Source organism: Myotis davidii, unplaced genomic scaffold (genome assembly GCF_000327345.1).
Source record: "Myotis davidii unplaced genomic scaffold, ASM32734v1 scaffold425, whole genome shotgun sequence".
Lineage (NCBI taxonomy): Eukaryota > Metazoa > Chordata > Mammalia > Chiroptera > Vespertilionidae > Myotis > Myotis davidii.
This window is the reverse complement of record NW_006296413.1, coordinates 602,933-617,149: the sequence shown is the minus strand read 5'-3', so window position 1 is coordinate 617,149 and position 14,217 is coordinate 602,933. Positions and strand designations below refer to the sequence as shown.

The following is a 14,217-nucleotide window of genomic DNA, read 5'->3' as shown; positions in this document are numbered from 1 at the left end:
AAGCGGCGGCCTGAACGCAAGTCCATGGAGGTACTCAGTGTGACAGACGGCGGCTCTCCGGTGCCTGCTCGGCGGGCCATCGAGATGGCCCAGCACAGCCAGAGGTACGTGCCTCCTGGGGGGACCCAGTGCCCTACTTGCTTGTGCCCTGGCCTGATCAGTGAAGGCACCCCTCCTGAGCTGTGCTGGGCCTAACTCCTCTCTGCCCCCGGCCCTGGGGCTGGGCCGGCTGCACTGGGCTGCACAGGCTGAGCTGGGCAGGGCTTTGCTTTGTTGGCCTGGGCTGGTAGGCCACCCTGGACTGGACTGGACTGGGCTGAGCTGGGCTGGGCTTGACTGGGTTGGGCTGAGTTGGATTGGGCTGACCTGAGGTGGAATAGACTGGATCGTGGTCCAGTTATGCTCAGAGCCAGCAGCCTAGCAGGCTTGTCCCCACTTAACCGCTGGTCCCCTATGGCTGTGCAAGGGGCATGAAAATGGAATTTTGGGGGACGATGAGCAGAGCTAGGCTGTCCCAACGGACCCCGCTGGAGGAAACAGACATCCAGGCCCACAGTCACAGCTGTGAGGCCCTTGGCCACTCCTCACCTGGCGCTGTTAGGTTGAGGTTGAACGTTCTTGCCCAGATGGGGGCTTCAGCTGTCTGCCCCACCCCCTGGGGAGCACCATGGGTGGACCAAGGAGCCCCAGCTCTCTCTGGTCAGCTGGGTGCTGGAGCTGGCCAAGCCTCCGAAGGAATTTACCATCAAACGGGAACCACAGGGCAGCCAGGCCACCATCAAGATTAAATTGGGCTGATGGCCCACAGCCCTCTAGTGGTCCTGGGTCCTCCCAGGGAACCAGCTGGCTCAGCCTCTATCCAGGTCTCCAGACAGCTGTGGCTCTGGCACCGGGTGGGGCAAGGGGAGGAGCAGGGGGAAGGTTTCCTGCTGGCCACACTCCTGCCCAGTGCCACACCTGCCCTGCTTGTTGTGGGCATACCTCTGCTCAGCCCAGCTCCCCAAGCCTGGCCCTTGGCTTCTGGCTGGAAACCGGCGGGGCCGGCTGAGTGCTGACCTGGCCCTCCCTGCACCAGCCTCCCCACCCCCTCCCACCCCACCTGCCTGGGCCTCGGGTAGGGGCTGGGGGTGGGAGGCCACCCTGCCACGGCTTCTACTCTGCTTCCCAGGCCTGGCTGCCAGGGGCTGCTGGGTGCTAGGGTGGGTTGGTGTGACCCAGGCTGATGGTCACCTGAGAGCCCCTTCCTCCCAGCTCCTGGCCTCTGCCTCCTCCTCTGGCCGTAGGTGCTGAGTGACAGTGGGCCTCCTGCTGGGGCTGATGCTGAGTACCCTGCAGGTCACCGGGGGTGCTGTGCCCCTGGAGCTCTCCTGCTCATGTCCCCTGGCATCTGTGTGCCCTGCGCACAGCTAGGAGCTGTGTGGTCTGGCCTCCAGGCCGTCTGGCGGCGCTGTGGCAGTAACTCTGTTTTCTCGCTTTGTTCCCGCTGTAGTAAAGCAATGTTCAGTAAAAGCCTGGATATCGCTGAAGCCCACCCCCAATTCAGCAAAGAAGACAGGTATACACCCTGCCCACCCGCCCCGCCCCCAGCCCCCCAGGCGACTCGGGCCTGGTGGCAGGGCTGGGCCTGAGGCTCTGGCCTGCTCCCCTTTGGCAAGGGAACCTTCCAGAAGCCGGGGGAAAGGCTGGTTCAGGCCAGGCTGAGGCCCAGGAGGAGTGGGCTACTGGGTGAGGCCAACGGCCAGCCCAAGAGGGGCTGGGAGACCCACTGTGCTCTCCCTGCCCTGGGCCCCTGAGGGGCTGCAGGTACGAGGCCCCATCTGGCCCACCTTGATGTGGCTGGTGGTGGTTCTGGTTAACCTCCCCTTGGCCAGCACTGTCCCCTGGGTCCTGGGGCCACCATGCTGCCCACTAGGGCCTGAGTGGAAGTGGCAGCCAGAGGCGGCTCAGCCATCCCGAGCCCATTGCAGCCTCCCAAGTTGATGGCAGGAGGTGTGCTGGTCACACCTGGCCTTTGTGAGCCCCCTGCCCTGCACCTGCAGGGCCCACTGCCTGAGGGTGACATGGTTGGGCCTGCCCCGTGGTCCCCCACAGTCTCACCACCCCTGCCTCTGGGGTGCAGGTGTTGTCCTGTCTAGGCAGCCATGGCTCAGTCTCCAGAAGCTGCCTGCTGGGCAGGAGGGCGTGTGGACGGCTCCCACCCCTTGCTCCCCTTGCTGCTCTCTGCTTCCTGTGCCAAGCCACAAGCTTGCACTGGCTCGGCACTGGGCCTCACTGTGGCTGTTGGGGGGCACCAACTGGGACTCAGCATCGGAAAGCTTTGGGCTGGGCGTCTGGAGCAGGGTCGGTGCTAAGTGACAGTGGGACTGGGTCAGGTGGGAGAGTACGACGGTCATGGCCATGGGGCCCCAGCTCACAGGTGCTGGTGGAGTGGGCAGGAGCCAAGGTCTGGCCAGCATGGGCTCCATTCCTCCCCCAGGCCCAGGGGCCAGGCCAAGGTGTGGCAGGCGAGACCTCTCTCCAGGCCATGCTGGCCGGGGTGGGCAGGTGGCAGGGCAGTCCACCATTCCCCCTGTCCTTTCCTAGGGCTGCATCAGCCCCCAGTCCCATTCCTTTCCCTAAGGGCCGCAGGTGTGGTAAGTCCCTGCAGGCCGTGTCTGCCCCAAGGGGGCACAGCTGTGTGCCTGTCTCAGCTGGGCGCCCTGGGTCCAGCTATGCCCAGGCCAGGCCTGCAGGCCCAGTGCAGCCTGTGGTGGAAAAAGATCAGTGTCCACCCCCGCCTCGTCTTGCCCAGGCCCTGGTCATGCAAGTGAGGAGGGGGCCAAGGGATGGCCTGCTGTGGGCAGCTCTGGCCCGGGCAGGTGGGCTGTGGGTGCCAACGGGCTGGCTAATGCCCAGCTGGTGGCCCTGGGCCAGCACAGCAGCTGGAGTGTGGAGAGGGGCCTGGCACAGGCTGGGTTCAGTTTCCAGGAATCTGCAACCTTCCTCATCCCTTTGCCCACCTGAGACCCTGCAGACACTGGCAGAGGGCTCCAAGGCTGCACCATGGGGGCTCCGATGGGGTCCCAAAGAGGCTGCAGGGTCTCTCCTGATGAGGACAGGCGGGGTGGGGACAGGACCGTCCTGGGCACCCAGGCCTCCTGTGGGAAGAGAAGCTGTGCGCCTGTGGCCAGTCTCAGCTGAGCCCCGCTCTGCACCTGTGTCCCCAGGTCCCGATCCATCAGCGGCGCTTCCTCAGGCCTCTCCACCAGCCCACTCAGCAGTCCCCGGGTGAGTGACGCCCCCTCCACTCAGGCTCCCAAACCGAAGGTGCTCGGGAGGGGCCGGGCGGCCCTGGAAGAGGCCCTCGCCATTCCCACCTGCTGGGGGCCACGCGTGGTGCTGCTGCTCTGCGGCTCTGGCTGCTCTCGCTAACTGCACGTTTTTTGTTTTGTTTTGTGTGTTTTCTTGTGTGTTACTTGTTTTCTTTCATGGCAAATGCTCTGCCCCCACATGCCTGCACCCGTGGGTCTTCCTGGGGTTCTGTGTGCATGTGGGTGGGGGGTACGGATGCATGGCTGACTCCTGCATGGCGGACCCGCACTCCACTCCCTGCCCTCGGTGCCTGCCCTGTAGCCTGTTAGGAAGTTTGTGCTGCCTCCCCCTCCCCCTGAACTTCCCTTCGTGGCCTGCACCCTGGCCACCTCCATGGAGCCCGAAGTTTGTCAGAGCGCCTCTCGGCCTGGACACGTCCTCCCTCCACAGGCCGCCCCGCGGCCCAACCCCAAGACCCAAACCTTGCCAAGCAAGGCCAAGCTGACCGACAAGCCTCTGCAGGGCACCAAGTCCAACCCACTCCCAGCCAGCACCCAGGCCCGGCACCCTGTCCCTGGCGGCCTTGGCCCCCAACTGGCCCCGCCCCTGGGGCTGGCCCCTCTGCCTGCCCCCACACGGCTTCTGCTCACTGGGACTGAACCAAACACTAAATCTGTCCCCACCATACAGGTGACCCCTCACCCCTCTCCAAGGGGCAGTCCCCTCCCTACCCCCAAGGGGACGCCAGTGCACACGCCCAAGGAAAGCCCAGCTGGCACACCCAACCCCACACCGCCATCCAGCCCCAGCGTTGGAGGGGTGCCCTGGAGGACAAGGCTCAACTCCATCAAGAACAGCTTCCTGGGGTCACCTCGCTTCCACCGCCGGAAACTGCAGGGTGAGCTCCGTGACGGCAGGGCACAGGCGATGAGCGGGGCAAGTGGAGCACTGCTCATGCCGGCTAGGGGGGCGAGTGGAGCCAGGCAGGGGTCACCCTACCAAAAGCACTGGATCATTCCCAGGTCTGCTAGACTGGCACAGGCGTAGGCAGCATCACAGATTTCCACTATTTACCAGCCTGCTCAACCTGTGCCTGGGCCCACACAGTGCAGTCCTGGCACCCAGTGGGCACAGCCTTGGAAGCCCTCCTGGAACCCTTGCTTCTCCTCAGCCCAGTGGCCTCCTCAGTACAGGCTGCCTGAGGCCCAGGGAGGAGAGATGGCCACTGGGTGGGTGTGGACATGGTCACGAAGCCCACAGGATAATGCAGGGAAGCCTACCCCTGTGTGCTGGGTGCTGAGGGTCAGTTGACAGTGGCTGGCTATCTGGGCTCACCAGCCCCACTGCACAGCCAAGGGGTGAGGCATGGGGCCCAGTGCCAAGGGGCAATCCCCTCCTCACCCCCAAGGGGATGCCAGGCACACACCCAAGGAGAGCCCAGCCAGCACACCCAACACCTGGAGGGACAGCAGGACTGGCTGAAGGCCAGAGCAGGCCTAGCCTGGTTTCAGCACCAGGGGTCAGGTCAGCTCCCAATGGCCCAAGGCCCCGACCAGGAAGGCGCCCGTAGACAGTATGTGGGTGCTCCATAGGACCCCCCCCACGGTGCAGGACCTGTGGGGAGGGCAAAGTGGTCACCACACCTTCTCTCTCTGTCCTTCCTGTGCACAGTCCCAACGCCAGAGGAGATGTCCAACCTGACCCCGGAGTCCTCCCCAGAGTAAGTGGCCGTCAGAGCAGGTGGGATCTGTCAACCTCCTGGCTGGTGCTAGGATGCCAAGAGCACGAGGGGGCCGCAGGATACCCTCCCACATAACAGGCCACAGAATCCACAAGGGCTTCCGGCTGAGCATCCCAGCCCACAGGTCCTTCTCCCTTTCTCCCTGTGGCCCCTGCCCACTGGTCCTCTCCTCCACTTCCTGCCTCAGCTACCTCCTCTCCAGCGTGCACATCTCGGAGCCTCCTGCACTTTGAACACCAGGCGGGGAGCAGGGCCTAGGATGGTGGGGGAGCCCTTAGGGAACAGTTCAGTTCTCTGAGCCACAGCCTGGGAGAAGGGCCTATGTTGGCTGGAGGCAGTACGGCATAGCCACTCCTCGGAGGGACTGCTGCTACTTGCTGAGCCCTGGCCTCCGCACGAGGGAGCCACAGAGGCCCGGCTTGCTCACACTTCAGACACAGCGTCTGCCCTGGATGTGCTGAGCATGGGGAGGCCTCCAGGACTGGTCTGAGGTGCCTCCTACAGGGGGTTCCACCAGGAAAGGGTGCTGGGCAGAGCAGAGTCCAGAAGGTGGCCAGACGTGTCTGGTTGTAAGGATGGAGGATCTCAAGGTGAGATCACGGTACAGGCCGAGGAGGATAGCCAGCGATGGCCTGCAGGAACACGTGTATGGGGTGGCCTTGGCCAAGGCCAGGTGCAGAGTGACCCTCAGATCATCATCACATGAGAGGAAGATGCAGGGGCTGTGGGAGCGATGGGGAAACAGGGCGACTGCCCCCCACCCCGCAGATCTGCATACGGAAATGCCCCCCACTCAGGGTCTCCAGCCAAGGTCCTGGAGAGACCTGCACAAGTGCCCGCCCTCCCTGAGGCCTCGGCTCCCTCATCCCCGGGTGGTGGTGTGAACAGGAAATGTGGTGTAGACACAGGGCAGGGTGTGGGGGCTGCGCTGGCAGTGAAGGCAGTGGGGCCAGCTGTCTGAGAGAGAGAGAGAAGTTGTCATGGTGTTGTGCATGTGGGTGCAGGTGCGAGCCCAGAGCTGCTGGGTTAGGGGGATTCTGCAGTCCCACTGGTTGCATCCCTTCAGTTGCCAATCTCTGCTGCCCTGAAAAGCCTTCCCAAACTCGCCTGCAGTGTAACTGTAGGACTTTCAGGGGATTTACAAAATCACACAGTCACGTGCTGCGGCCGAGGGCCTGTGCCCCTCCATTCCATTGAGGCCCATGGGGCCTGTCCCTGCCCAAGAGCCTGGTGGGAATGAGCAGGTGCAGGTGTCCCTGGAAGCGGGATGCAGTGAGCTCCCCAGCGCCTCCTGCACAAGGCCTGCTCCTGGTCCCAGGACATTCCACCTGCAGCTTCTAGGAGCCCTGCATCAGTCAGGGTCCCCGAGGAAACCGAAACCAGGAGGGTGCGGGTGGGTGTGCACATGAATGCTAGCGGGCCTGAGACGGGTCAGCAGGTGGGAAATAGAGCTTGGGTGATGTCGCAGGCTGGCCTGCAGGACCTCACTGGTAACAACTACCACGTCGACAAGATGTCTTTCAAGAAGCAACACCCAATGTTGGACCAAACAGGCCTAGTTGACACCTTGAGCTACCGTCACAGGCCTGTTCCCACACACCCTCTATTAGCCTTCCTGCTCAGCCAGGCTTCTTTCAGATCTGGGACTGTTCAAACCCCTGGTGTCAAAGTACAAAAAGCCAGTTTTCACTGTAACTTGTCTGCAGAAGGCACGCGCCCCAGCTGTGGGCTCCAAGCCCGGCGTAGCCCTGGGTGCAGCATTGTACAGCTCAGGCCAGCAGCCTGCACTTGCTCAACATGGCAGACAGCCAGGGAGCTGAGGTGGCTGAATGAGGGTGTGGGGTCCTCAATGTCCTCTCTTCACATCTTCTGTTGGGATTCCTGCGCCGGGCTGACAAGGGAGGACAGGGACCCTGTTGGCAGGTGGGTTGGTCATTGTCACAGCAGCTAAAGAGTGGCTCTGGAAATGGGCAGGAAAAGGGAAGATGTCACACAACCAGGAAAACTGTTGGCCATGCCCAGGCCAGTGTAGAGTACCTTGGAGTGCCCTACTAATGCCATGGGGAAGACACTGGGCCTAGCTGCTGCTTCTCATCACTGGACAGGTAGAGTGGTCATGTGTCTACACTATAGCTGCAAGGGAGGCAGCAAGAAATTGGCCAGGGTTTGCCAGTCATCAATGGCTGCCTGACAAACGAATCAAACACACTGCACCGTAAAACGGTGCATGCTTGTCCTCTCAGTGGTCAGGACCAGCCACGTCCAGCTGAGTGCTTGACTTTAGGGATGACAGGCTGTGGCCTTCATGGCTGCACAGGAGCAGGAGCTGCTGTGGGCCGGATTCAGGTCCCTGTGGGCCTCTCACCAGTTGGTCCATTTCAACAAAACGGTGAGAGGGGAGTCAGATTTTGTGGCCCAATCTTGGAGATGACTTCCACTTTTCCACATTCTCCTGTCAGAAGCTGGTCACTGGCCCACCCACACCATAGGAAGGGCCACACAGACGTGAATTTAGGAGGCAAGGTGGTGGGCATCTATCCCACACTGTCACGGGGAGGGCTCCACCTCAGGGGCAGCTCCAGACCAGGACACAGTGACCAGGTCAGCAGTGACAACCAAGGAGGGAGGGTGGCCCTGAGCGCAATGGGGTAAGGACTCATGTGAGAAGGTGCCGCCAGCCTGGGGCTCTGTGGGCGGCATCCCCGCCCTGCCCAGCAGCCCAGTCCCATGGAGTGGCCTGGGCTGGGGCAGCAGGGAGGCACGCAGCTAGGGCCACCAGCCCCTGAGGGCGGAGACAAGAAGGGTGGCCTGGGAAGCTGAGGTTGCTCCTCTGTGCCATGTTTCAGCCATTTATAGCCAAGCAAGAGTGCCTGGCCTGCCCCAAGCCCACCCCAGTTCCCGCAGGCTCCCCTCACAGCCCCCCCGGGTGGGGGGCCACTTTCCTCAAGGAGGCTGTGGGACTGCTGCACAGCAAATCACCCCAGGGTCATGGTGCCACACCCTTCTGGTTGGGTTCCAGTGGGTGCTGCTGGGCCCAGACAAGGGGGGAGGATGGAGTGTTAGGCCCACTCCAGTGGGATTAGCAGTAGGGTTATCGAGTCAGGCATGGGTGGAGAGATCAGGGTGTGAGTGGAGACAAGGACGAGGCAGGTCGAGGTTAGGATGGTAATATCAGGGTGGGCTGGGGCTCAGGGTCCAGAGCAGGGCGAGTCAGAGCTCAGGAGGCAGTCGGGAGGTCAGGATGGTGGGGTCAGGGGCAGGGCAGGCCTGTCCCCGAGGTGTGAGCAGCCCTTCACTCCACCCCGCAGGCTGGCCAAGAAGTCCTGGTTCGGGAACTTCATCAGCCTCGAGAAGGAGGAGCAGATCTTCCTGGTCATCAAGGACAAGCCCCTGAGCTCCATCAAAGCCGACATCGTTCATGCCTTCCTGTCGGTGAGCCTTGTCCCGCCCCAGAGGGTCCATTCACTGTCTCCGCCTGCCCCGGGGTGAGGGGAAGGGGACCCTGGAGGAGCAGGTGTGAGCCAGGCAGGGGCACATGTGGCTGGCGGGTTGAGGCGTTGACAACGCAAGCCATGCTGTGAACAGGTCCCAGGCTGGGCTGTGATGGAGGGTGGCACTGGGGACAGGGATACGCCCTGAGGGCTAATGCGCAGGCAGCCTCAATAGAGGGACCTCTGCCGCATCCGGGGGATGTGCCAAGGCCTCGGGAACAGTCCCCAGGGGCCTGTTTCCTGAGTGCCCTCTGCATGCCCCACATGCTGCCGGCCTCCTGCAACCCCTGCGTCCCACCGAGGCCTGTAGTGCTGAGGGGACTACACTGGGCCTTCTATGAGTTCCCTTATCTTTGCCAAATCACCAGGCACAGGGAGCAGAAAACCCTGAGGGTTTTCTTCCACATTCATGCCAGGGGGCCCCAGGATCATAGCTTAGGGGAAATCCCAGGATCACCAGAGGGGGTCTAGCTGCTGCAGCTCCAGCCCCACCACCAGGTGGGCAGAGGTTGCCGGGGGTTTCTCTGAGCCCCGTCTCAGCGCCCCATCACCAACTGCCGCCCAGGTTCCCTTAGGGCTATGAGGACAGCAGGTGCTCCTCCCAGAGGTTCAGGGGCCAGGAGAGCCCAGAGCCAGGCAGGGGTCAGCCTCACGCTGGACACAGGCACACTGTTCCCTTTGACTCCCCTGTACCATGCTCTCTTCCTTAGGGCCCAGGTCTGGGCCTCTGTCCCCCCTGACCCAACCCTATGATTTCCAGGCCCCTTCTACTGTTCCTGGAACACCAAGAGTCCCTCCCCATGGGGCATGGACTCAGCCACCACCCTCTAATACTTCCCAGGATCGCTGGCCCTTCTGACCTCGGGTGCTGGCCATTCCTGGGGGCAGAACCCTCTCTTGGGGGGGACCCTGAGGCAAGATTGCCTGCTGAGTTTATTGTGACCAGTTTCCTTTGTTGCCCAAAACCCAAATACACAGCGGAGTGGACCTGGTGCAGAGCCTCAGGCACTGCTGTCAGCGATGGCCCTGGCCCTGGCCTCAGGTGGCTGTTCTCAGTGCCAATAGAGGCTTCAGCCTTGGTCCCCTGTCCTCACTGCTGCTCTGAGGGTCCCCCTCCCACCTGCATGTTTACTCATCGCTCCTTAGAAAGCCCTGCCCCGGGGTCTCGGTCAGTCCTGCTCTTGGCTCTCATGGCCACATCCCGAGGGCCCTGCTGGTGAGTGGAGGCGGGCTGCACCCATTTCACAGATGAGGCTGGAGGGGCTGGCCTGTGGGTCCCAGTTCAGGAGCTCAGGGTGGGGGCTGGGTCCCTGCTCACACCGAACTGCCACTCCGCAGATTCCCAGCCTCAGCCACAGCGTCATCTCCCAGACCAGCTTTCGGGCCGAGTACAAGGCGACAGGGGGCCCGGCAGTGTTCCAGAAGCCTGTCAAGTTCCAGGTGGATATCACCTACAGCGAGGGTGGGGCGGCCCAGAAGGAGAACGGCATCTACTCTGTCACATTCACGCTTCTATCAGGTGAGCTGCTGGGTCCAGGGCACGGGCTCCGGCCACCTCGCCCAGGCTTAACCCGCTGTCTCCCCCAGGCCCAAGCCGCCGCTTCAAGAGGGTCGTGGAGACCATTCAGACACAGCTACTGAGCACACACGACCAGCCCTCCACCCAGCACTTGTCAGGTGAGGCGGCGCTCAGTTCGGCCGCCCTGTGGGCCATCGAGTGGGCGTGGCCCCTCCGCCGCCCCCCAGGGAGCAGGGCCTCCCCAGCACAGCGGGCCAGCCCGAGTCTGCACACCCAGGGAGGTAGGGCCCAGCACACCACACTGAAAGGCACCTCTTGTCCACTGTAGAACCCTCCCCGCCAGCGCCAGGACTAAGCTGGGGTGCTGGGCTTAAAGGCCAGAAGGTGGCCACCAGCTACGAGAGTAGCCTCTGACGCTGGCAGGTAAGGTGTCCCGCCCCACCGCTGGGGCAAGGAGGGGGCTGCAGTCATGTCCTCTGGCAAGAGCCAGGCTGGCCCTGAGAAGGGTACCCTGTGCCCACTCACATGGCCAGTGGCCAGCTCCCGGCCCTTGACAAGCCGTGCAGGTCCAGAACCCAGGCCGAGTCTCGGGGCACAGGGCAAGCTGGCCCCGGGACCCCACAGCAAGAGCAGGCCCCGGGAGAGCAGTGGCCAAGGTCCTGCCTGGAGCCCTGGCCCCTTGGGATTCCCCTGCAGCAGCGCCCTGTGAGGGCTGTGGCCCTGGAGCCTGACATGTGGTGGGGTTGCTTGCCATCTGCCCTCCCTGAGAAGGCCTGTGACTGTCTGGCTTTGAGCAGGACAAAAGGGGCCTCAGGCCCCAGTCAAAGCAAGGGCTCCCCAACTGGGCCTAGAGAAGCCATCCAGGGAAAGTGGCTCCCAGGCCAGAGGGTCATGCCTGGTGGGGGGTGGGCTGCACTGGTATGGGTGCGTGAGCCCTGCATGAGTCACCATCTATTGGTGAAGGTGTGCAGTGTGTGTCTGGATGGCGGTGAGGTGCGGGGTTGTCGTGAGGCCTGTTCTGACGTTTGGGGCCTAGGGAGCAGAGTATCCAGCCCTCGTCTGCCTCTCTGAACCCCCTGCGGCCAGCTGGGGCCTCAGTGGGCCCTTCCCCCGACCTGTGGTGCTTCTGTGTGGAGTTCTAAAGGCCAGGCCGGCCCAGTGCCCACCCCACCCTGCCATCCTCATTCCATCGTCTGTTTCTCACTGCCCTCCTCTTCTCCCTAACATGTCCCTCAGCACCCTGGCCCTAGCCCAGGTGTGGGCCCGCTCTCCTGGCTGTGGGGGTGGGGAGCAGGCAGGCCAGGTGCCTCCGGCTCCTGAGCTGTTAAGGTCTCCATCTGGAGCAGTGCAATGCTGACAGGGAAGCTGAGGCTGGGGAAGAACAGAGCTTGTCCGGGAAGGGGAGCCAAGAGCAGGGCCTGGCATGCTTATGTCCAGCAGGCATCTGTGCCTGCAGCCATCCCAGAGCAGGGGCCTTGCTGGCCTGGACCAATGAGCTCTGGGCCCTCAACCATCTCCCTCGCCCTCCTTCAGCAAGTTCTCTTCCTGGGGAGCCCACCCTGGTACCTCAGCCCATTCCCTGACCCCATCCCCTGGCCTCCCTCCCACACTGGATGCTCTTGTCCAGCAAGCTCAGTCCCAGGGCCATCATGGGAGGTGGGTGGAAAGAGGGACCTTCAACCACCACGCCGAGTCCTCTGGTGGCCACTCCAACAGGGCCCCCAGCCTGGCCTACAAAGGGAAGGCCCAGAGGGCACACCCCACCTGCAGCGAGGGCTTTGCCAGCACCAACACGCCCAGGCCCAGCAGCAGATGGGAGGGTCAGGGTAGGGTACTGCAGACCTGGTGAGGACACACGGGTGGCCAGTGCAGACCATGGCCAAAGTTGTGGGCTTCTCAGCTCCACAGCGTGTCCTGGACCCAGGGCAGGACAGCGGGAGAGGCTCTGGTTGCGGCAGGACCCTCTACTGCCCAGGGGGCCCTCACCTAATGCCTGCACTCTGAGCCCGCCCACTCCATACCTACCCCTTTGGGCTCTACCCCTCAGATCCCACTCCCTGCCCTGAGCCTCTGCTTGTCCCTGAGGGGCTGGTGGGAAGCTGTGTTCACATCCCCCTCTCTCCGTTCTGTGCTCCAGACACCACTAACTGTGTGGAGATGATGACGGGGAGGCTTTCCAAGTGTGGTAAGAACCCCCATCGCCTGGGCCTCCCGCCTATCACCCCACCTGCAACCCGCTCCCGGCTGGGTGCTGCGCCTGCCACCCCTGGGGCTGTCCTGGGGTCTGTGTGTAGCTGTGTGTGGGGCCCAGCCACACACGGGACTCGGTGTAGGCCCCTGAATGCCCAGCCTCTTGCCTCTGCCAGGAGCACCCTGTCACTCACCCAAAAGCAGCACAGGCCTGGCCAGGATCAGGGTGGGCCCGGGAGGGACCCGTGTTCAGAGCATGCCATGAGACCAGCGAGGGTCACATGTGCAGGCTCTGACCGGGGATCACAGTGGACTGCAATCAGGAGCAGAGGCCGCTCCTGCTGGGACCTGTGAGCTACCCAGGCCATACAACACTCCCCTCCCACTATACCTGGCAGGGAGAGGAGGGACCTGGCAGGGGTCAGGTTTAGGAACTAGAGCAAAGGTGCCCCATCAGTGCACCTGGAAAGGGAGCATAGGCCCCAGGTCAGGGTGGTCATCCCATCCTACCCCTTCCTCTTGACCTCAGGACATTCCCACTCTGGCTGCCTGCCCCCCACCCTCCCACACCCAAGCTCTCCATGCCTGTCCATCCATCCTTCCATCTGTCTGTCCGCTGTCTCCACATTGTGTGGCCTGGGCTGGCCAGGGGAGGAGTATGGCAGGCACGCTGGCTCCAGCCTCCCAACCCAGAGCAGACCCCATGGCCTCCTGCCAAGAGCCAGACGCCCGTCCCAGGCTCCTGCTCCCTGGGGATGTGGAAGCCCTGTCTTTGTGGCTCTGAGTTCAGAGTGGGCCGGCCGGCCAGCAAGGCCACAGAGCTGACAAGGGGAGACTCTGAGACTGGTGTCTGAGCTCCGTGTCTGGCTGAGGCCAGGGGAGGCGCTGCACCTGCAAGGCCAGGCCTGGTGAGGGAGGAGGGGTCTCTCCACCTGCCTTGGGTTCCCGCCCCGCAGTTCAGAGGCCTCAAGGTCCCAGCTCGTGTCCCCAAAGTCCCAACCCCTCCTGTGAGCCCCTGGCACAGAGGGCACCCCGCCGGCCGGCCGCCTGCCCACCCTGCTTGCTGTCACCTGTCCCCACCCCCTACGCCCATCTCAGACCTCATCTCTTTGGGTTTTTCTTTCTCTCGCCAAGGCCCTTTCGTTCATTTGTTTGTTTGTTCTCTTTCTCTCTCCTTCCCTCCCTTCCTCTTTCTCGCCCCTTTTTTTTATTTTTTATTTTCTTTTGTCTTCTGTTCTGTGTACCCAGGCAGCCCATTGAGTAACTTCTTTGACGTAATTAAACAACTTTTTTCAGACGAGAAGAACGGGCAGGCGGCCCAGGCCCCCAGCACGCCCGCCAAGCGGAGTGCCCACAGTCCACTCGGTGAGCCAAGACGGGGCCACCCGCCGCCCGCCACGAGCAGCCTTAGACACATAGCCCCTCCCCCCCCAGCACGGCCCTGACAGTGGCCACCAAGGCTACCGAGCCACCTGCCCGCCCTGAGTGGACCCAGGGCCACATCCACCTACCCATCTAGACTGGTGTGAAGCGGGGGAGGAAAGGATAGGGGCACCGGGGGCCAGGGCCTGTGGCCAGTCCACCCGTGCCTGCTCTCTCTTTCTCTCGCTGTTTCTCTCTCTGCCTGTCTCTGACAACGTCACTGTTTCCGCTCTGATACCAGGAATTATCCCGAAAAGTTAACATGTCACCTCCACGAGGCCGTCCTCTGGGCTCCGCGCCGGACACCGGCCCGCTGAAGGCAGCTGCCGTGGACCTGCCACTCCTCTCCTGCTGCTGCGGCGTGCCCGGCGGCGAGGCCCTGCCCACCGCCACTGTCTCCGTCCACCTGCCCGCGTGGCACTCTGCCCGGTTTCTGCTCCGCATGGCCATGGGGAGGAGGACCTGGCTCCGAGGGGAAGCTGCCTCCAGCCTGCTGACAGACTTGCAGTGACTAGAGCCCTCGACAGGTCCTGTCGCCCAGGCTGCCTCCAGGGCAGGGCCAT

General features: G+C 63.1%; 1 protein-coding gene across 1 annotated transcript in view; it reads left to right on the top strand.

The window, feature by feature from the left end:
* The window catches only part of LOC102756420 (serine/threonine-protein kinase BRSK2), a 47,907-nt gene extending 33,927 nt beyond the window's left edge, over nucleotides 1-13,980 (top strand). The window contains exons 12-20 of the mRNA XM_015568942.1: nucleotides 4-104; nucleotides 3,207-3,267; nucleotides 3,982-4,189; nucleotides 4,963-5,011; nucleotides 8,341-8,464; nucleotides 9,862-10,042; nucleotides 10,111-10,200; nucleotides 10,371-10,465; nucleotides 13,896-13,980. Of these exons, the coding sequence (XP_015424428.1) occupies nucleotides 4-104; nucleotides 3,207-3,267; nucleotides 3,982-4,189; nucleotides 4,963-5,011; nucleotides 8,341-8,464; nucleotides 9,862-10,042; nucleotides 10,111-10,200; nucleotides 10,371-10,456 (900 nt within the window). The 3' untranslated portion in view covers nucleotides 10,457-10,465; nucleotides 13,896-13,980. The remainder of the gene's footprint in view (nucleotides 1-3; nucleotides 105-3,206; nucleotides 3,268-3,981; nucleotides 4,190-4,962; nucleotides 5,012-8,340; nucleotides 8,465-9,861; nucleotides 10,043-10,110; nucleotides 10,201-10,370; nucleotides 10,466-13,895) is intronic.
* The last annotated feature ends 237 nt before the right edge of the window (nucleotides 13,981-14,217 follow it).